The following is a 20,365-nucleotide window of genomic DNA, read 5'->3' on the forward strand; positions in this document are numbered from 1 at the left end:
GTTGTTGGTACGAGTATGATTGTTGCTGGCTGCACTTAATTTTCGCATGCGCACTGAAACCGAGCCGGACTCATGATCGCGATTTCTTGATCTTCCGTCTTCCCGTTCTGCCGCCACCACATCCCCGAGCCCCCGAGCCCCAGGCCCCCGCCCACAGCCCACAGCCCCTCCTGCTCCTGTTTCGTGTGCGGACTCCATTTTGTGTGCCCGGGGCGCTTTGGTTCTCAGCCAACTCCAATGGCCACTGGAGGTCAGCACGGTCCAAAGGAATAGAAGAGCAGCCACAGCTTTTGATTCGAAATGGCAATCTCTGGCCTATCGCTGGGGCCACATAAATTGGGACGTGATTATGAAATAATTGCAATTCTGTACTTTGGACTTGCGCAACTCTTGCCGCAGACCCGCAGACAGAAGGCAATCAGTTGGCTCCGCTGGCATCCATTCTGCACCTTGGGGAGCCCTGAAGCACTGCAGCAACACTGAGAGCTCTGCGGCAGGGAGCACCACTTCAAACGGGAGCAAGTGACAGGCGACAGATGATTGTGATGGCGAAGCAGCAGCCAGAGAAATCAAAGAAAATCGCAGAGGGAAAAAACCGGCATTCATTCATTACATTTGAGGGCAGGAGGGGGATCGGATCTGTTCGCGATGCCATGACAAATTCCATGACAACACCTGATGCCCGAGCAAAGAACTCCCTCAACTCATTTGCATGTGGAGCCCGAGGCCGGTGCTACCTGTGGCTCCTGCTGCTCCCGCTCCCGCTCCTGCTCCTGCTCCTCTTTCAACATATGCAAATTAAATATAATTTCAACACTCGCATTTTTGTTGGTTCTTCTGGCCATGGGGGCATGGATGGGGAGCTCCTTCCTCGGCCCTGCCTTACGGCCATAATTTACATGAGGTTAACACGCAAGCAAACAGCCACAAACAACAACAAAGAACCGGCCTTGATTATCTGCTGAAAATCGAATGCACGCACATGCCCCGGGATCGGGAAGAGTGGAGTGGGGAAGATGCTGCGTTTGGTGGGGGGTGGAGGGGGTACTGCAGCCGAAAAGGAAGTCAAGTTTGAAAAGGCTGAAAGAAAGAAAGAAAGAAATTCTATTACAATGTTGAAATATTGCCAAATCATGGCTCTGAAGTAAATAAATTTCCACGCCACCGCTCACCATGACCGCCTGAACTTCTGTCGTTGATGCAGATGCAGATGGAGCTGGAGTTTGAGCTGAAGCTGATGCTGAAGCAAAGGCCGGTGGTGCTCCGCTCCATCTTCAGATGGTGGCGCGACGGAGGCACAGGAGCAGGCCCGGCAGCTAAAAGTCCCTGGCCGTGTATAAATAAGTAACCTGAGCTGCGCAACACGTTGCCTGACAGGGGCCCCAAAAACGGCACACAGCGTCGTCTCGTCTCACCTTGCCCCGCCGCGCCACGCCGCTCCGCGCCTCAGCACAGCACTGCACACCACGAGTCGGATTGGATCGGATCGAATCGCGAGGGAAGAACGCGGTGCGGAACCCGTTTAGATGCAGCCGCAGAAGCAGCAGCAGAAGCTCTGTGTCTCGGGCCGCCCTCCCGGCTCTCTGCGGCTAGGGGCATTTTGATTTATAAGCGATTTATGCACTTTGCCGCTAAGGTGGGAGTCGGATCGGAGTCCTCCACTTGACCGAATTCATGCGAGTGCCTGCCTGAACAAAGTTTATTCTCTCATGTAAGAAAATATTTATACTTTACATAGCCTCGTGAGGCATTGAGTTTTGGATTTACTTGGGCGCTGGGCGCATTCATTCACATGATTCAATTGGAAAGCATTTGAAGTGTGTTAACAGTCCCCCGCCTTATCACCGAGACGTCCGTCTTATCTCCGCAGAGTCAACAATGGGGGATGTTTTATCTAAACCGTAACGGGTGCCTTGTTGGCAAAGAACCATAAAAGGCCCATCAGGCAGCTGGGCGGACTGTTGTTCACAGCTCCTTTCTGCAGCATGCGTTTGGCCTCGTCCAGGGAGAGCTCCACGACCTCAATAATTTCATCGTCCACACCGCCGCCGCTGTTGGCCTTATCGGCGTCGGACACCTCGCAGTAGTACATGGCCTGTTTGGCACCCGAAGCACCCACACCAGATCTGCAAGAGATAAAAAGATCATAAGTAAGCTTCGGCTGTCATATGTCCCACCTACTTACCTATAAACCATGACCTCTTCGATGCGCTCCACGGGCACATCGAAGCCGCACTCCTCGAGAACCTCCTCCCGTGCAATTTCAACCCAGCTCTTCGATTTGTCCACAATCCCAGCGCACAGCTCCAAGGTCACACCAATTGAGGGCGGAAATGCCTGGAGGTCGACATTATCAAAGTTCCCCTGCTCGCTGGCGATGACACCGTGGTACACCGCCGGACGGAACTGGCGCACTAGCACCAGCTTCTGTCGCGTTGAGTTGTACAAAATGATTGCCACGCTATCGTGCACTTTGAGCAGGTCCCAGTTCTTCTCCACGCCATTCTGGATGTAGTACATACGAAATGGCTTCACATAGGGGGAGTCAGCGGGCAGCGGACCCAACCAGATCTTCGATACGTTTTCCATGGTGTTAAAAATATATTTTCCGGGAGACAGCTGATGCCCAGCACCCAACAACAACAAAAGCTTATGGCAGTTGCGAGCAAGCTTTATGACATTTAAATCCGAATCGAACATGGTCACACTGATATTTGATTGTCGTTACGAAGATTTTGGAGCTTTATTGAGCAGAAACCACATCACGCCCACCAGCAGCGCCGGTCCGCCGTTTGTTGTCATCCCTGTTTTGACCAGCTCCCTAGCCTCATCCAGCGACAGCTCCACGACCTGTATTACCTCCTTGTCTACTCCACCGCCCGCGGATACTCTCTGTTCATCGCACACCTCGCAATAGAACAATGCCTGCGCGCCGCTTGAAATTCCTACGCCAGATCTGTAGTGAAAAATCGGCTGTATGCTGTCGGTGGGTACATCGTAGCCACATTCCTCGAGAATCTCTTCCCGTGCTATATTCTTCAGACTTTGGTCCTTATCGACTTGGCCCGCACACAGCTCCAGCGTGATGCCCAGCTCCGGCGGAAACTTTTGCAGATCCACATCCCCTTTGGTGATTGGCTGTTTACGGCTCAGCTGAGCTTGGTAAACTGCAGCTCTAAACTGCCGTACAAAAATTAATTTGTCCCGAGACTTGTTGTATAAAACCACCAAGACACCGTCAAGAACTTTCACAATGTGCGTCTCCTTCTTCATCTCGTTTTCCAGGTAAAGAACGCAGCATGGCTTAATCCATTGGGATTTCGCGGGCAGTGGAGAAAACCAAATTCTCGTAATATTACTCAGTCGACCAAAGGCAGACTTCTTTGCATCAAAACAACAGACTCTGCGCAGTCCTCCTCTAAAGAATTTAAGCATATTTTAAAACAGAAAAGAAACAAAAATCAGTGGTAAAAACGACATAATTTGAAATAGTTCTAGGATAAAGATATATAGAAATATACCAAAATATACGGTCTCATTTTACAAATATACCCTATGAAAACAAAACAATTTGGTTAACGGAATATCAAAGTCGCGGATATGGTTTCCAATAGTTCGCGGGAGAACGATTAACCCATTGCAAGCCACGGGGGTATTTTAATATTCCACCGAATATATTGACAATTGAATCATTTTATCGCAGTTCAGGTGAAAGATATCAATGTTTTTCTTGTAAGTAAAAAGGAAGGGCAGGATTTATCTCGAAGAAGAACTATTTAAATAGAGGGGGACGAGAGGTATTTAAAATAAACCAGTCAAGAAGAAAAAGGGTTCATTAATTGGATACAATTTTGTGGGCAGGGACGTAGTGTCATAATCGAGAAATATGTATAAAAGAACTTGATTCGTCAGTATACTTCCGGTACATTTTCGACATGAGGCTGTATATTTTGGTATATTTCTGAGGGTCGGACGGTATATTTTAACGATAATTCCGCGGTCACACTAATCTTGGGGCGACAGTCGGTGCGTAAAAATATTTTTTTCTTTAGTCTCCAGCATTAGATAATAGCATTTTCCGAATTGGATTTGCAGCTGGGAAACGAATCCGATTGCAATATAGGCAGTGTGTGTATCAATTAAGCGAATATGCTGCGCTCCAGACTGACACAAGCAGCCTGCGCCGCCCAACGTGCGTTCTCCACCACCCCCAAGGTGCTGGCCGCCAAGCAGATGACGGTGCGCGATGCCCTCAACAGTGCCCTCGACGAGGAGCTGAGCCGGGACGACCGTGTCTTCCTGCTGGGCGAGGAGGTGGCCCAGTACGACGGTGCCTACAAGGTAAGCGAAAGAAAACCGTCGCAACATTTACCCCCTTGCCGATTACGTAAACAGCTGCGGCCATTGACAGTTCGCGGTGACAGCTGATGCACTGGGGCCACAGTAACAAGTCGAGGGGCAGGGCAGGGAATGAAATGCGTGCCTGATAATGAATCTGAATCGTGTCTCGACCGTCTACCTACCGGTGGCTGCGTGATTGTAATTGGCAAGGTCACGCAAAATGTGTGTGACTCGCACGCTGATAACGCAGCGATAATACCGTCCCTTCTGATTTGTTTACTCTGGATCATTCAAGCTCTTATTTGGCGTTTACCTGTTTTTAGGTTTCCCGTGGACTGTGGAAGAAGTACGGCGACAAACGCATCATCGACACGCCAATCACAGAAATGGGTTTCGCTGGCATTGCTGTCGGTGCTGCCATGGCTGGTCTGCGTCCCGTCTGCGAGTTCATGACCTTCAACTTTGCCATGCAGGCCATTGATCACGTGAGTGTTCCATCCCCCACATACGCCATACACTACTCCCTCCCACCACAAGCAGTAGCCTAAATACTCATATTATCTCATTGCCAAAGAGAAAACTCCAGTTAATGTGCCCCTCCCACTCAGCTAGCTAATACTCGTAGTCCAATTCAAGTTCATTACAATACCAGAGGGGCGGCGCGTAATGGGATAATATGGGTTGAACGGCTCCTGCCACCACAAAAAGCAATGCAAAGTAGATCCGGAATCTGTACCGTTTGACTAATTCCACCCCCATATTATCCGATTATGTGCAGGCAAAGATACTCAAGTCTGTCAAGCCTCCCATTGGCGACTGCCAACTGCCTCTGACCAAGATCATAGAAAGTCCGCGCTCCACCTGGCTGACGGAAATCAACGATATCCTGCACAAAGATCGCGTGGGCGATGCAACAATCATTTCTCCACCGCTGGGCAAGAGAATACCCGACAAAATGGAGGCTGCCCGCCTCATTGTCATCCGACGACGCAAGATGAAGAAGCACAAGTTGAAGAAGCTGCGTCGCAAGATGAAGTTCGAGTGGGCCAAGGTTCGGCAGCGTCGCGAGATGCGCAAGGAGAAGGCGTTCCAGGCAAAGCTCATGGCCCAGATCAAGCAGGCGGAATCGTTCAGTGCCGAGCAGCATGTGGCCGAGATCCTGCGGCAGGCCAACGATAACCCGTTGCCCCGCTTCTGGAAGGGACGACGCCTGCCCGCATTTATCATTAAGCAGAAATTAGGCATTAAGTGAAAGTTTAACCAATAAAATGCACATCGTATTAACTTGAAATGGACATCAGATCAGCTTCAGGGAGGAGGCATCACCCATCACACCATTAGAGACCCACGATACAATCCCCGATTCCCAGTAGTCCTTAAATAATTGAAAACATAATTTTTTCCTGCCATCATCAGATTATCAACTCGGCTGCCAAGACCTTTTACATGTCCGCTGGCGCCGTCAATGTACCAATCGTGTTCCGTGGTCCCAATGGGGCCGCCTCTGGAGTGGCCGCCCAGCACTCTCAGTGCTTTGCCGCCTGGTACGCGCACTGCCCCGGCCTGAAGGTGATCTCCCCTTATGACACGGAGGATGCACGAGGCCTGCTCAAGGCTGCCATTCGGGATCCCGATCCAGTTGTGTTTCTGGAGAACGAACTCATGTACGGTACTGCATTCCCCGTCGACGATAAAATCCTCGACAAGGACTTTTTGGTGCCGATTGGCAAGGCAAAGATCATGAGGCCGGGCAAGGACATCACCATTGTGGCGCATTCCAAGGCAGTGGAGACGGCCCTCCTGGCCGCCGCCGATCTGGCCAAGAAGGGCATCGAGGCTGAGATTATCAATCTGCGCTCCATTCGTCCCCTGGACACGGCGACCATATTCGCCTCGGTCCGCAAGACCCACCATCTGATCACTCTTGAGAACGGCTGGCCCCAGCACGGTAAGAGCTTGGAGATCACCCTCTCAGTCCCCTAAATAAATATTAATTCGTTGCATTTTAAGGTGTTGGAGCTGAGATCTGCGCTCGCATCATGGAGGATCAAACCTTCTTCGAGCTGGACGCCCCTGTGTGGCGATGCTGCGGTGTGGATGTGCCCATGCCCTATGCCAAGACGCTCGAGGCGAATGCTCTGCCCCGAGTGGCCGATGTGGCTGAGGCGGCCCTTAAAGTGCTGGGCGGCAAGGCGGGCAAGGCTACTGCTGCATTGAAATAGGCACAACCACACGCACAGGATAAGACCCGAAGCTAGCTAAATTTACTGTCCAACGAAAAAAAAACAAAAAAACAAATGGACATACGCTGTCCCTAAATTAATGCACCGAATTACAAATCGAAAAGTGAAATGGAATGGTTTGAATTTAAGCAGCACCATTGGATTTTGTTTATCTTTCAAACCTGCTAGTTGATTTATTTGGTTATAGAAATCTCTTCCGAAATTAAAAACAAAAACTATAAAAACTGGGCGAACTTTTCGTTGGAATTTTTCCGTGTTTGAAAGTGGCGCCTGCAAGAAACAGAGGCTTCCAAGTCTTCGAACACACGCGGAGAATAATTTCGCCATTTCGGTCACCATGACATCGATTTCGGGCACATTTACTGTAAACATATCTTTAAAAAGGGCGAAAAGTGCCCCACAATGAGTGCTCCAGCTAAGAACGTTCGAGCAGCCACACCAATTGCAGACGGACGCGGAAGACTACCGTGCTGGACATCCTGCAAGCTGGCGGGACAAAAAGATCTTCGTAAAGTCCGAATGCTTGTAGACAGTCGAAAGTCACGACAGCCTCGGTAGAGTTTCACAATCTCTCGCTCCAGCAGGTGGCTGCGTTTTAAGGTAAGGTGCAGATTGAAGTGCCTGCAAACCACTTGGATGAGTCTCCGCCTCTGTTGGGGTCCAGCACCTCCTGCTTCCCCACCAAAGTGGAGAATCTGGGAATTAACTACTACGCTCGCTTTTTAATTATCAATACAATTGCGTCGTATTTTGTCTAGTTTTTGTTTTTTATGTCGGCAAAGAGAAATGGTGTAAAATAAACTATATCCATTTTATTTATATTTCAAAATTATAGTTTCCTGTCAAAATAGTAATTTTTACCGATTAATTGTTTTGTCCAAGTTGTCCAATAATCGTACTTATCGATAGTGTGGCAATACTTATCGATATCGCACAGAGAGAAAGAGAAAAAAAAGGAAAACCTGCAATAACAATAACAATAGCAATTAAATGAAACTCGAAAACACAATGCTCTGGCTGTAATGGCAAGTAGCTCCAGCTCCGATGAAAGCTCCAAAGCCCCAGAGAATTTTCAAATATCCAGTGCCTCGACAAACGACGACGATGACATCTGTGATGGCACAGGATACACAAAGAAGAAGCCAAATGGAGGCAGCAGCGTAAAGGAAACCTCAGCAGCTGCTGCTTCTGCTGCAGTTGGTCTGCGATGTCCTTTGTGTCTCGGCTGCAGTGCGACACGCTTCCACTGTCGCAATTGCGTCAGAAATGGAAACATTACTCATAGCGCCACCGAAAGAGCCGAGAGGTCTGCTACAACACTGTGCACAGTCATTGAATCATTCTGTAAAGTACATGGGTTTATCTTTTTTTGCAGCCTGTCGGAAAAACAGCAACGGTATATCAATCTGCAGGCGGGTCTGAAGACATTTAGCAATCGCTATGAACGCCTCATACAGCAACACAAGTCGAACGAGAATCGCGTGATGGCCATCAAAGCCAAGCGCAAACAGCTGGATCTGCTGCAGCAGCTGATCGGCAGCACCACACAGCGGCTGCTGGTGCTGGGCGAGCGGCGCGATGAGCTGCGTCTGGCGAATGCCGAGAAGCGCAAGAACCTGCCCAAGTATCCCATCAAAGTGAAGATGCTGGAGGACTATGTGCTCGATCGCATCGAGAAGATTGAGAAACTGCGCGACACGCACCTCGGTCTGATGGACAACATCAAGCAGACGGCCCGTCGGGGCATCCAACAGCTGGTCACCTATATCTTTCCCATCACAGAGGTGGTGCTGAAGGACGAGCAGCAGCGCAAGATGAGCAACGAGCGCAGCGAGGAGGCCGAGACCATTGCGGCTCTAGCGGATGCCAAGAACACTTCGTATATACGTGGCAAGTGGGTGTTCCATGGCAGCGGCATCAGCGAGGTGCAATACCGCATTGTGGGGCCCTCGCTGCCGGCCAATGGAGATTACACCGCTTACCTGGACTGGCTGTCGGACAACAAGGACGATGTGCCAAAGGCCACGGCCAATGAGATTACACCCAGTCGTTACGAGGCCTATCGCATTGTGGGCGCCCTCACGTACACGGCCCAACTGACTCAGCTGCTGAGCTTCTATCTGAATGTGCGACTGCCGCACAAGATTGCCTACGGCGACTTCTGCCGCAAACTGCTCAACGAGGAGCAGTTCCTGCGCAAGGTATCCCGCGTCAACTCGAACATCATGTATCTGGCCTACACGCAGCAGGTGAAGCTGCGGGCCCTGAACGAACAGCACACGCTCGAGAACATTTTGGCCATACTCGATCTGGAGCGCAGCGACCTGGGCCGCTTTGGCCATTTGGATGTGACAAATGCGCCGCTCATGAAATCTGTCGACTCTCTACTAATTGGCATTGAAACGGCCACAGAATCCGAATCGGAAGGTGTGTAGAGAGCAGAGCTCTAAGGGATATAAATACATGTTTCTTCCTTGCAGATGAGAACTCTTTGCGTTTGGACTGGGAGTCGGTGCCCAGCCTGACGCCACAGCCAGAGCTGGCGGATCCCAATCTGATGCCGGCAGTGGCCCAACAGTCCACCATTGCCATGGTGCGGATGGCCGCCACCTCTATGCTGCGCTGGATCAAGTGAGAACCGGCTGCCGCTGCTGTCTGCTGCTGCCTTCCCCCCGGCGACAGCAAGGCGAAGCACTTGTGTTATCTTTACAAATTAGGCTAAGTTATCGAGCAAGAGGAGTGTTATCAGAAAGAGTGTATGTGTTGGGGGTCTTTTAGCATTATCTTTTTGGTTTACAGAACTAATATCGATATGTATATCTGTATATATCCTATATGCTGTGTGTAATAGTGAGGAAGGCGTTTGAGTTTTTACATAACTTATTTTTGTCTCCTTTATTTAATAAAAATGGTTCGCTATAAATAACTAGATCCGAATTTAGCTTATTTAATTCTTGCAAAGTACAAATTACACACACGACTCGACTAATCCTTCCTTAAACGACTAAATGTTGGATGTATATATGTATAATTAGAAATATGTATTTATAATTGTATGAAAAGGAAAGGCGAAACGAAACGAACACGCACACATTCTTCGGTACAAAAAATGCTTGAGCATTCGACGAGGACTCTACTGTGGACTACTGTCCTGTTTAATTTGAATGAAACCTGCACAGCACACAGTTTAAAAGATGATGGAGGCATCTTCCCCGACGAATCCCAGAGATATCCGATGGTAGAGGGACTTATGCTAAACAAACTTCGTTGGCAGTTGTTGTAAGATGGATGTGGTGTTGTTGCTGGCTGCTGCCTCGCTGGCAGCTGAAGGCGGGGAGGGCTTTACAAATACTTGTGGCAGTGTATGGGTTAGTGGGACGGAACCGGAACCCCCATGATGTGAACTACTGGCCACGGAGACCGGCACGGGCACGGGCACCGCCACAGTGCCGCCGCTGCCGTTCAGTAGACCCAACTGATGATCATAGCTGGCCAAGGAGCTCATCGAGGAGAGGACGAGGGCTGCTGCCATCGCCTCGTGATTGTAGAATGCCGACACTGGTGCCTTCGATGGCTGTGCGGCATTAAGCAAGGGTCATTGATGCGATGATGTTCCAGCTCCACCGTTTCCGGCTCCGGCTCCACCCTTCATGGCGCCACCGCCACCGCTTGGTGAGACGGAAAACTGGTTTTGCCAACTATTTTGAAGTGTCATATGCTTCTCAAGGTTTTTCAGGTCGGACAACGTCTTCATTACTTGGGCGTTGCTGCTGAGATCGTAGACATGCTGCTGTTGACCCACAGTCATCCCTCCACTGGGTCCCATTGCCACACCCACTTTGGCAGTGTGATGATGATTATTGTTGTTGTTGTTGTTGTTCTTGTGGTTGTAGATATACATGTTGTCCGTTTTGAAACCCAGCACTGATGACGCTCCATTGGCCTTCCCCGCTGTGGCTGTGGCTGTCTTTCCCTTGCTTTGAGTCTTTGTCTTTGTTTTGGAGGTTTGCGGCTTCGCTGTCGCTGTCGCTGTCGCTGTCACCGTTGCCATCGCCATTGCTCCGGCTGGATAGACACCCACAATCTCAACGCCATCCGATTCGCTGCTGCTCTCCAAATTGACCAAAGAGCTTTGCAGCTGAGTGGCGTAGGAGATGCAGCTACCGCTGTTGGGGCTGGTGCTGCTGTTGATGCTGCTTCTGCTGTTGGTGCTGGTGATGACGGGCGTCGGCGTCGGCTTGGGCGTGATCGTGATGGTGGTGGAGGAATGAGCAGCCAGCTGCTTTGATGTCTGCAGGATGTCGCTGGGACACCGGTAGTCATCCAAGTTGATGACATGCGGCGATGGTCGTGCTCCACTGATCATCTTGGAATGTGCTGTAGTGCTGCTGCTACAGATGCTGCCTGTGTGTTGGCTGTTGATTGTCGTGATGCTAGGATTGCTGACGGCGGCAGCTGCCAGCGTTGCCGCTGTTATGAGATTGTACATGCTCTGGTGTTGGTCCGATGTCCTAGTGGATGCTGCAAGATCGCCGAGCATGCCCGCCAAGGCAGCCGCCTGAGCCGATGTACTGGGCATACACAAAAGGTTCTCCAGATTGCCAGCAGCAGCACTCACAGGTACTGCTGCAGCCGGCGTGACCTGGATTTGAGGTGGGGGCTGCTGCTGCTGGAGTGGCTGCTGCTGCTGGAGCGGCTGGTGCTGCTGATGCTTTGGCAGCTTTGTTTTCGGTGGCTTGGTGGTTTTGCCGGTTGGCTGCTCTTTGAGCTTGCGCTTCAGGCTATTGGATGAGGCACTTGTAGCTGAGTCCGTGTCCGAGTTGCCACGCGAGCGACTTGGTCCTGCTCCTCCTGGCGGCAACTCGTCTACTACTTGTCTTATATAATTATTGGCCTGCGGCAGTGGCAGTGGCTCTGGTGTGGCAGCCGCAGCAGCGGCCGTTGGTTTCGCTGCAGTCTTCGGCTTCTCTGTGGACCTTCTGATGGAGTTCTTTTGGCGGTTGATTTCACGCTGCAGCTCATCGCAGCGCATCCAGCCCATGGGCCACAGTTCTACGACCTTCTCCTTCATATAACCATTGATGAAATCCTCTAGTGAGTCCTTGCGCTTGCCGAGCACAGCGTAGGAGGTCCAGCGTGCATGATAGACGGCGAACAAAAGGTTTCGCAGCTCGCTGGTCCACTGGAACTTTTTGCGCGGCATCTTCGGCGGCACCTCCGAATTGACATCCGCCGCTCTGCAAATGTGTTAGAAATTAGGGAAAACCTAAGGGGTAAATGATTCCAATTATCTTACGCCTGCTCTGCAAAATGATGCAGCTCCACTTCGTAGCTGGCTATTGCCTTGGGCATGGATTCGGACACCGCACGCCGCAGACTTTCCAATGCAATGGTTGTCCTCGTCTTCTCCTCCTTGGACCGCAGTGCTTTGCCCTTGCGCAGTATATAGTATTTGGGCAGCTGCAGCTGGTACTCGATGTGCGAGAAGACCATATTCCGCTCGTTTCGATCCGTGCAGAGCAGTGCCTCGTAGACCCTACAGAAAAGAAAAGATTTATCGCTTAGCAGTGCTTGTCAGATGTCTCTAGAAAACTCACTTTAGAAGCAGGGAGCTGAGATTGTTGTCCAGCGTGAACTTTTTGCCGCACATGTCGCGGCTTTTGACCGTCTCCTTGAAACAGTTGACGGTGTTCAGTATATCCGCGTCCAGGGATGTCGGCAGCTGCGTGTCAGCCGTTCGCAGATCTTTAAGGGGGGGAAAAAATAGAAAAAAATAGAAATAGCAATATTATCTCTAAAAATATCCCTGCGGGAGAGACATACTTTCACCAGCTTGTGCTTGGCCTTGGCCCTGGCCCTGGCCCTTTGGCGTTTTATCCATCGTGGCCTGATCTGGGACGGAGTCGGTGTCACAGCTGGTCTCCAGATCATCCGTGGAATGGCACTTCAGTTCGCCATTGACAACAGTTCCTTTGACCGCAGCTGTGCCGCTCTGTGACTTGAGGAAGCTATCCCTTTTGGCCTTGAGCATGTCCTTGACGGTCGTGGTCTTGACCACCTTCTTGAGGGCCTGGGCCTGCGCCTGACGCACCTCCGAATCGGAATTGTCCACGGCACTGGGTCGCGGCGAGTTCGACGAAGAGGAGGTCACGGTCAGCGTTTTGGTGGGCTTTGTGGTGCTGGTGGTGCTGGAGCCAGAACCACTGGACTTTGACTTTGACTTGGATTTGGTTGCCACAGAACCCGACCCGCCACCGCCAGAGGTGATCTTCGCTCTCTTTGCCTGATGATTGGATTTGTACTTGTCATTGGAGTTGGACTTTGCTGTGTTCGCAGAGTCGCCATCGTCCAGGCTCTCGCTATCAGAGTCCTCCTCATCATCATCATCATCATCATCATCGTCAGATTCCTCCGACTCGCTGTCTGATGACCCATCACCATCCGATCCGTTGTTGTTGTCTTCGTTATCCTCGCCAGACGAGGACGAGGAGGAGGAAGAGGATGAACTTTCGGAACTCGAGGAGACGATGCGCTTGCGCGATCTCTCTGGCATTTTGATGATCGCATCCGTTCGAGTGGTGTAGGATTTCTTGGTCAAGGGTTTGAACTCTAAGGCGCCGGAGTTGATGTAGAAGCCCCCCTCAAGGGTCTCCACCTCCTCGGGTATGATTTCATCGTACTGCAAAAGGGAAATGGGAAACCTTTTAGCCCAGAATTGCGATTCCGTTTTGGTTAAATGTGTAGTACCGCTTCTGAATTGTCAATGAAGGAGTCGGTGTCATCGTAGCCCACGCCAATGTCCCGATGATCTTCCCTTCTGCTGCGTCCACGTCCTCTGGCATAGGCGGTGCCATACTTGGCCTCCAGCTCTTTGGCAATGCGTTGAACATCGTCATCGTTGTCGGCAAACGGATCGCTGCTGCTGAAACCGTTGCCAGTCTTTAGCTTAAGCTTCTTGGCCTTTTTCTGCAACACAAAACCAAGCGTTAACATCGAGAGAGCTACTGGATACCCTAAAGGGGGGATAAATACCTTCTCCAAATACAATAGCTTCGAATAATTAAACTCTGGATAGTTGACGGTGTCCGTCTCGAAGAGTTTGAGATTGATGCGAATGCTTTTCGTTGTCTTTGCTGGCTTGTTTTGGACGGCCGGCACCTCCGGCTCCAATATGTTGCTGCCGAATCTCGAGAACACGGATTCGCTCTGGATGATTGAAGTAAGGGAGACACGCTTATGTTCGCCCCCCCTCGACATTTCCGAGCAAGCGGCAAGCGCACACGCACACGCACGAGAGAAGAGAACCTTCTTTGCTTCCTGCCTTCCCGCCCTTTTGGATGATAGAAGCGCGAGGCCGCCGCCAGCAGCAGCGCCGCGTGTTTCTTCTTCTCCTCTGTGTGTCACACGAAAACAACGTCAACGACCACTCACACTCGCACTCCTCTCCCACCTCTCCTGCGACGGTGGACGGTGGACGGGGGGACGGGGGACGAGGAGGGATGTGTCTCTTTCCGTTTCTGCACGTACACCACCAACAACAAATAGCCGCAGCCTGTTTTCACTTTTACTCTCCTTTTATATTATTTGCAACCGATCCGCAGGAATTCAACACACAAAAACAATCTTTAGAAAAACATAAACAAATGCGAACGCGACGGGCCCTCGGTTTTGATTCCCGAAAGTTAATCAACAGCGATTTTCGCTCTTTCTTTGCGCTCTGCTCTTTCTTTATCTGGCCGCCCCCCGCGCGCTTGCAGATGCAGGCCACGGATTATTTGTCACTTTTCTGCAGTTTGGGAAAGAAAAAAATTTCGGTTTAATTTACTCGATTGCCGGCACAAAAACAACACAAGTCGCATATTCGGTGCATCCGGGACCACAAACACTGGCTAATCGCACTTAAGTAGGACACATTAAACAGCATGAAATACGCGCTTTTGCAGTTTTGCGAGCGGGCTTGTAATTTGTTTCTTATTAAAAAATCCCGTGGCCCGTCCTCAACGCTATACATCTCCGACCCCGCGTTTAACTTTTAGACCAGCACTGTGCAGCCCTGGTCGCGGAGATTTCGCAATATACCTGTCTCGCTTGCTTCAACTAAGATTGTGATAAGAGAACGGTTTGCACTTGACGGTATCAATCTTTACAAATCAAATACTTTTATTTTGTACATTTAAGCCAGATATGCTTAATTCTAGAGCCCGTGAGCGATAGTTTGGATTCACTTACCTGAAATTCACATAATATTTTTGAAAATATTACAACCAGCTGATGGTGTTATTGTGGCCCTCGTTAGGGATGCACAATTCTGGTTTGTTTTGAACAAATCGCATTGGTGCGCAGCCCTGCCAGCGCCAGCTGTTGGGGGCTCTGAGTGTTTTGGATTTTTGGGGTCTCTCTCAGTATTATTGTGGGGCTGCCTGCCTCTCACGTAACTACGCCAAGTGTTTGCTTATAATTAGTGCAAGTGGATTGGAGCAAATACGTGAGTTTTTGTTCATACACATGCCTGTGGGTGCTCTACTCCAATAAATAGTTGCATGCAAAGTAATTCGGTCGAAACTGCAAGCTGTTATTAATGAAAATTGGTGGTTGGCTCTGCTGCCACTATCAAATGAAAGCGATAAGAATTGTGCAATTAATGAAAGTGTGCCACTGCAGTGTCGTGTGCCGTGCAGTGGTCCCAAGCCACTCGTTTTTACAAATACACATTTTTTATGCTGCCTTTATGCTTGCAGTCCCCCCCTCTCGAGTGCAAGTGACCGCCACCGCCGTTCAAAGAGCAACGTACGGTACTTTAAAACTCTCCACCAACAAAGGAAAGGAGCCACCCGCCCCCCACTGGTGGGTCATCGATGTGTGACTTTCGCCCGAAGGCCCTGAACGACACAGGAATCAAATGAAACAAAGCAGTCTCCAGTCCCCCGCCCACACGTATACAGGGCAGGCGCGCCAGTAAAGAAGAGCTTCTTTGTTGTCTTGTTTTTATGTTGGTTGGTTGTTCCATTTCATTTGCAACGGAAGAGAAGCCATCACGCATAGCCGCCAGAGGTGAGTAATGCGTTCCATTAGCAATTACCTGGGCCAGAGAAAACAGAGCAAATAGTACTCTGCAGAACATCATCAGCGATAAGAATCTATTTCTGAGTACAGAATTCCTTTATCAGACTCCGCCGTAAGACCCATAAGTACTCGCGGTACACGGTACGGAATCCCAATGCAAACAAGTGTCGACCAACGTGTCTCTCCATTTAATTGGATTCCGGAATTTCAAAGCCCCCAAAAAGGTACTATACGCGGTAAATGACCTTGAATACATGTGTCGCCTTGTGAAATCCAAATGTGTCCAACGAATTTTCCATGAAAAGCGAAATTTTTGTTTGAAAACGCGTCCATTTCAGGCGCTCAACTGGTTTTCCATTTGGGCAGTGGCCGGCGCAAAAAAAAAACCAACAAATAATGAATATCAACAAGTTGCGCGTACGAATTTAATTCACTTTTAATGCGTCATTATACAATTTTGCGACACGACAAATGATCATTCCCGATCTCGGTCTTCGGCTCTGTCTTCGGTTCGTCGTCGTCTCAAAGTTCACGATCATTATCAAAGAACAGCGACATCTCGCATCATTGACATGCAAAAGTGATAAAAGAGATGCGAAAAGCAACAAGAAGAACGAATGAATGGCCCAGCCATAGGGCCGAAGTGCTAGATACCCTGCAGTTTAGTCAGAGCAACCTTTGTATCCTATCTGATGGAAATTCCTGTTCCCAGTGTCACTAGAGACCAAATCTGATCTATGCATCTCTATCTGTGGGACTAAATAGCAGAAGGACATGTACTCAACCCAATTGAATATTTCTAAATTATTTATTTCTTTGATCTAAACAAAAAACGGCAAGCCCAAAAACTCTTATCAGCGAAACTCGAGTCGTGCATCATGCACACGACATGTATGTTCTTTTTTCAATTCTTCGAACTTCTCTTCTGCAGCTTTCACTTGGGCATTTTCGCCAAATCCTAAGACTCTCTGAAAGGGCATAAAAAAACAAACGGAAACTAAATAAAGCTCACGCTTTTAAAAATCAGGTTATTAATTCCGGAAAAACATATTTAATGTGAAAGCAATTAAAACGATGCTGCTGCTGTATACATATTTATTATTTGTTGATTTTCGCTCGGCCACTGCCCAAATGTTAAATTAAAATTCAAATGAGTGAAAGTTCTGATTTATTTGATTACAAAACCTTTGAGAACTTAGAATCCAGATGGATACTGAAATAACAAAATATAATTGAATAAAACAGACATTGCCTGGCAGACCACCTTAACATGAGATCACTTTCTGTTGTCTGTTCAAATAACTATTGTGAAATGATATACCCACGAACATAGAATACTTTAATGTGTAAGTATCAATCATTTGTACCCTGTATATGCCGTACAAAAGACAATGAATATTGAGAACAAAAAGTACCGGTGAGTGGTTTCTAACACCCGCTATACGCTATACATGGGGACATATGTACATATGCATATACCTATGTAGTACGAGTACTGGCAGTCGTTGTCTCTCTGTGTATCGTGGTTTGGTTCCATTTTAGAAACGATGACGCATTGACGGAAATGTACATATTTACAAATGAACTGTTTTTTTTCGCAGACCAGAGACTCATTACACAGACAAACACCCGAGAAAAGGGCCCATAGATGATAAGATTTCAATCACTAGAACTCTTCTCATTTCCATTTTGTCGCCCACAGATCTCTTACAGCAACAGGCAGCAGCACAAGCAGCGGCACAGGCAACATGACTGAGAGCGAGGAACTGATGAACAAGTATGGCGAGCCCTTGCGCTATGATCGGAATTTCAAGGGACCACGTCAGCGGGATCGCAGCTGCACGGATGTGCCCTGCCTGCTGCTGTTCGTACTCTTCCTGGCTGGTTGGGGCTTCATTGCCCACTATGCGATCACCCATGGCGATCTCAACAAGCTGATGGTGCCGACGGACTCGTTCAATCAGAAGTGCGGCATCGATTCGCCTGTTCTGCACAAAAAGAATTTGTTCTTCTTCAATCTGGAGCAGTGCATTGACCCGCTCGTGCCGATTACTGGCTGCCCCACACCACAAGTAAGTGGTGATTCATACGATCAATGAGAGTAGAAATGCCTGAAACTTAAACCTTGATCCCTTGCAGGTATGCGTGGAGAGCTGTCCCACACAAACGTTCATCTGGGACACCATGCACGACAGCCTGAGCTATGAGGAGCTGAGGAGTCGGCTCATCTGTTTGACGGATGAGCACAAGGCGAAAATTCGCAGCAAAGCCGATATGCAGCGGGCCATCGATCAGAATCTCTGCGCTCGCTGGTACATCAAGAGTGCGCCCTTCCTCAATCGCTGTTTATTCGAGTTCTCGCCACAGATGTGCGAGTTTATTCCCTCGTTTCTGCTGAAGGGCGGTCGGTCGCGTCGCCAGCTAATGCTGCCCGGCAATGCCACGTCGGAGCCGGAACTGCAGGCCCAAGCCATGGCTCTGAGCATGTCTCAGGCTTTGGTGCTGCCGCAATCGAACGGCAGGCTGGAGCCCGTGGAAGAAGAGCCAGCGGTGCAGTGCCGACGAAGGCTGAACGATGCCGTGATCAAGGAGAAGATGAAACAAACGGACACACGGCTGGCCAAGATGGTGGGCAACCTGGTGGCGCATTTCTACAACGGCACCCACGATGCCCAGCGGCTGGGCGAGGAGATTGTCGAGGATCTTGTCAATTCCTGGTCCATTATCCTGGTGGCCTGCTTCTGTACTTTGATCGCCTCGCTGGTGTTTATTGCCCTGATGCGTTGGCTCTCGGCGCCCATACTGTGGTTCTCTATCTTTGGCGTCCTCACCGGCCTTCTGGTTGCCATCTATTACACCGTCCGGCAGTACATCTTCTGGGAGAAGACGCCCACCGTCCCGATACATGGTCTCAATCTGCAGTCGACGGTGAAGAATGTTCTGCAGAACCAAAAGACCTGGCTCTATCTGTCCATCTTTGTGGGCGTGTGTTTTGTGGTGATCCTGCTGTTGGTGATTGTCCTGCGGAAGCGCATCCGCATTGCCATCGCCCTGACCAAGGAGGGCAGCAAGGCCGTCAGCAGTGTCTTCAGCACCGTCTTCTTTCCCATCTTCTCGTGGGTGCTCTTCATAGCCGCGATCGCCTTTGCCATCGGCGTGGGTCTCTATTTGGGCTCCATAGGACAACTATCGTTTCGCATGGTGCAGCGCCTGAACGAAGCCGGCGAAGTGACCAAGGAGCGCTGCGTGTGCGAGGGTCCAGCCATCAACTATACGGTGGGCAGTGCCTGCGATCCGCAGTTGTTTGAAAAGCACTGCTACAATCCGGAGGCCTCGACGACCGGCTTCTTCCAGCAATCGCAGCGAGTGGCCTGCTCCCAGACGACATGCAGCTTCCTGGACATCGACAATCCGCCGCTGATCAAATGGGCCATTTTCTACAACATTTTCGGCTTCCTCTGGCTGAGCTTCTTTATTTCTGCCTTCAGCGACATGGTGCTGGCGGCCACATTTGCCAGCTGGTATTGGACGTTCAAGAAGCGCGATGTGCCCTACTTTACGCTGGCACGAGCCTTCGGCCAGACGGCCTTCTACCATTTGGGGACGCTGGCCTTTGGATCGCTCATCCTGGCCGTGGTGCGTCTCATCCGCCTGGTGCTGGAGTACATCAATGAGAAGCTGAAGAAGTACGACAATGCTGTGACCAGGGCGATACTCTGCTGCATGCGCTGCTTCTTCTGGCTGCTGGAGACATTCCTGAAGTTCCTCAATCGGAATGCGTACATCATGTGCGCCATCCATGGCAAGAGCTTTTGCACCAGCGCCAAGGATGCCTTCAATCTGATAATGCGCAACTTTTTGCGGGTCATAACCTTGGATCAGGTCACCGACTTTCTCTTCTTTATATCCAAGCTGCTGCTCACGGCCGGTGCGGGCGTGGCCACCTATTATTTTCTGGCCAACAATCCGGCCATTGTGCAGCTCCATCATAGGGCTGTGCCCACCACAGTCGTCGTGATAGCAGCCTTTCTCATAACCAGCGTGTTCTTTGGCGTCTACTCGACGGCCGTGGACACGTTGTTCTTGTGCTTCCTCGAGGATTGCGAGCGAAACGATGGCACGCCGGAAAAGCCCTTCTTCATGTCCAAGCAGCTAATGAAGATTCTAGGAAAGAAGAACAAGCTGCCGCCACGTCAGCGTCGCAGCAAATAGAGGAAAATCGAAATGACAGTGCAAACTAAAAGATAATGGAAACTCATCTATATACATATATTTATAAATATTATTACATATATCCCATACCTTATCTATTGGGTTGTGAGCCCCATTGCTCAAAGCCTCAGAGGATGACGAGAAGTAGAGCTGCAATAAGATTTACATGAAATGTATGACAAATGCCACTTTTTTTTTACAGAATTTGCCAGTACTTTTAATCTCTCCAATCTCTAATCTCCCCTTTATAGTTACACTACTTAAACCCTATGTAAATTTGATTTGAAAAACGAAGACGGAGGAAGGAAACGTCTGTCTGGACATCATGTGATAAGCGCATACGACACTAAAGACCAAAAGCAATATAAAACCTTTAAAAAAAAAAACATTTACACCCAGTGGTCGGCAGCAATGTATACCATCCCCACAAGATAGGGCCGTGCCGATCCACTGACACCAACAACCACACATATCTCTCGAGAACCATTTGATTTTTTGCATCCAAA

The 20,365-nt window shown here is 49.6% G+C and overlaps 6 protein-coding genes across 9 annotated transcripts; 3 read left to right on the plus strand and 3 right to left on the minus strand.

Moving 5' to 3' along the window:
* Positions 1-1,729: 1,729 nt before the first annotated feature.
* LOC6897080 (uridine diphosphate glucose pyrophosphatase NUDT14) lies at positions 1,730-2,654 on the minus strand. Its single transcript, XM_002137228.3, has 2 exons — positions 2,186-2,654; positions 1,730-2,126 (listed from the first exon to the last, which is right to left on the minus strand). The coding sequence occupies exons 1-2, from the start codon at positions 2,587-2,589 to the stop codon at positions 1,895-1,897; spliced, it is 636 nt and encodes a 211-aa protein (XP_002137264.3). The 5' UTR covers positions 2,590-2,654; the 3' UTR covers positions 1,730-1,894.
* Position 2,655: 1 nt separating this feature from the next.
* On the minus strand, positions 2,656-3,500 carry LOC6897081 (uridine diphosphate glucose pyrophosphatase NUDT14-like). The gene has a single exon (XM_002137229.3). The coding sequence runs from the start codon at positions 3,433-3,435 to the stop codon at positions 2,725-2,727; it is 711 nt and encodes a 236-aa protein (XP_002137265.3). The 5' UTR covers positions 3,436-3,500; the 3' UTR covers positions 2,656-2,724.
* A 378-nt stretch (positions 3,501-3,878) lies between these two features.
* On the plus strand, positions 3,879-6,808 carry Pdhb (Pyruvate dehydrogenase E1 beta subunit). Of its 3 annotated transcripts, XM_015181565.2 has the most exons (5): positions 3,886-4,026; positions 4,096-4,341; positions 4,665-4,826; positions 5,758-6,289; positions 6,352-6,808. In XM_015181565.2, the coding sequence occupies exons 2-5, from the start codon at positions 4,150-4,152 to the stop codon at positions 6,561-6,563; spliced, it is 1,098 nt and encodes a 365-aa protein (XP_015037051.1). In that variant the 5' UTR covers positions 3,886-4,026; positions 4,096-4,149; the 3' UTR covers positions 6,564-6,808. The 3 variants fall into 3 exon arrangements, with proteins under 3 accessions (XP_003736426.2, XP_015037051.1, XP_001358291.1); XM_003736378.3 differs by lacking the exons at positions 5,758-6,289; positions 6,352-6,808 and adding an exon at positions 5,120-5,632 and having other exon boundaries at positions 3,879-4,026; XM_001358254.5 differs by lacking the exon at positions 3,886-4,026 and having other exon boundaries at positions 4,049-4,341.
* A 621-nt stretch (positions 6,809-7,429) lies between these two features.
* Atg14 (autophagy related protein 14) lies at positions 7,430-9,513 on the plus strand. The gene is made up of 3 exons (XM_001358255.4): positions 7,430-7,890; positions 7,960-9,011; positions 9,065-9,513. Exons 1-3 carry the CDS (start codon positions 7,607-7,609, stop codon positions 9,217-9,219), a joined length of 1,491 nt encoding a protein of 496 aa, XP_001358292.2. The 5' UTR covers positions 7,430-7,606; the 3' UTR covers positions 9,220-9,513.
* On the minus strand, positions 9,453-14,668 carry yem (yemanuclein). Its single transcript, XM_002137231.3, has 6 exons — positions 13,617-14,668; positions 13,332-13,550; positions 12,408-13,263; positions 12,182-12,329; positions 11,881-12,120; positions 9,453-11,821 (listed from the first exon to the last, which is right to left on the minus strand). The coding sequence occupies exons 1-6, from the start codon at positions 13,839-13,841 to the stop codon at positions 10,180-10,182; spliced, it is 3,330 nt and encodes a 1,109-aa protein (XP_002137267.2). The 5' UTR covers positions 13,842-14,668; the 3' UTR covers positions 9,453-10,179.
* A 236-nt stretch (positions 14,669-14,904) lies between these two features.
* Positions 14,905-20,253, plus strand: Ctl2 (Choline transporter-like 2). 2 transcript variants are annotated; one of them, XR_004468439.1, is made up of 5 exons: positions 14,905-15,069; positions 15,323-15,635; positions 17,350-17,719; positions 17,787-20,032; positions 20,111-20,253. XR_004468439.1 is itself a non-coding variant. In XM_033376709.1 (2 exons), the coding sequence occupies exons 1-2, from the start codon at positions 17,396-17,398 to the stop codon at positions 19,857-19,859; spliced, it is 2,397 nt and encodes a 798-aa protein (XP_033232600.1). In that variant the 5' UTR covers positions 17,350-17,395; the 3' UTR covers positions 19,860-20,035. The 2 variants fall into 2 exon arrangements, 1 of the variants encoding a protein (XP_033232600.1); XM_033376709.1 differs by lacking the exons at positions 14,905-15,069; positions 15,323-15,635; positions 20,111-20,253 and having other exon boundaries at positions 17,787-20,035.
* Positions 20,254-20,365: the final 112 nt, after the last annotated feature.

Source organism: Drosophila pseudoobscura, chromosome 2 (assembly GCF_009870125.1).
Source record: "Drosophila pseudoobscura strain MV-25-SWS-2005 chromosome 2, UCI_Dpse_MV25, whole genome shotgun sequence".
NCBI classification, from domain to species: domain Eukaryota; kingdom Metazoa; phylum Arthropoda; class Insecta; order Diptera; family Drosophilidae; genus Drosophila; species Drosophila pseudoobscura.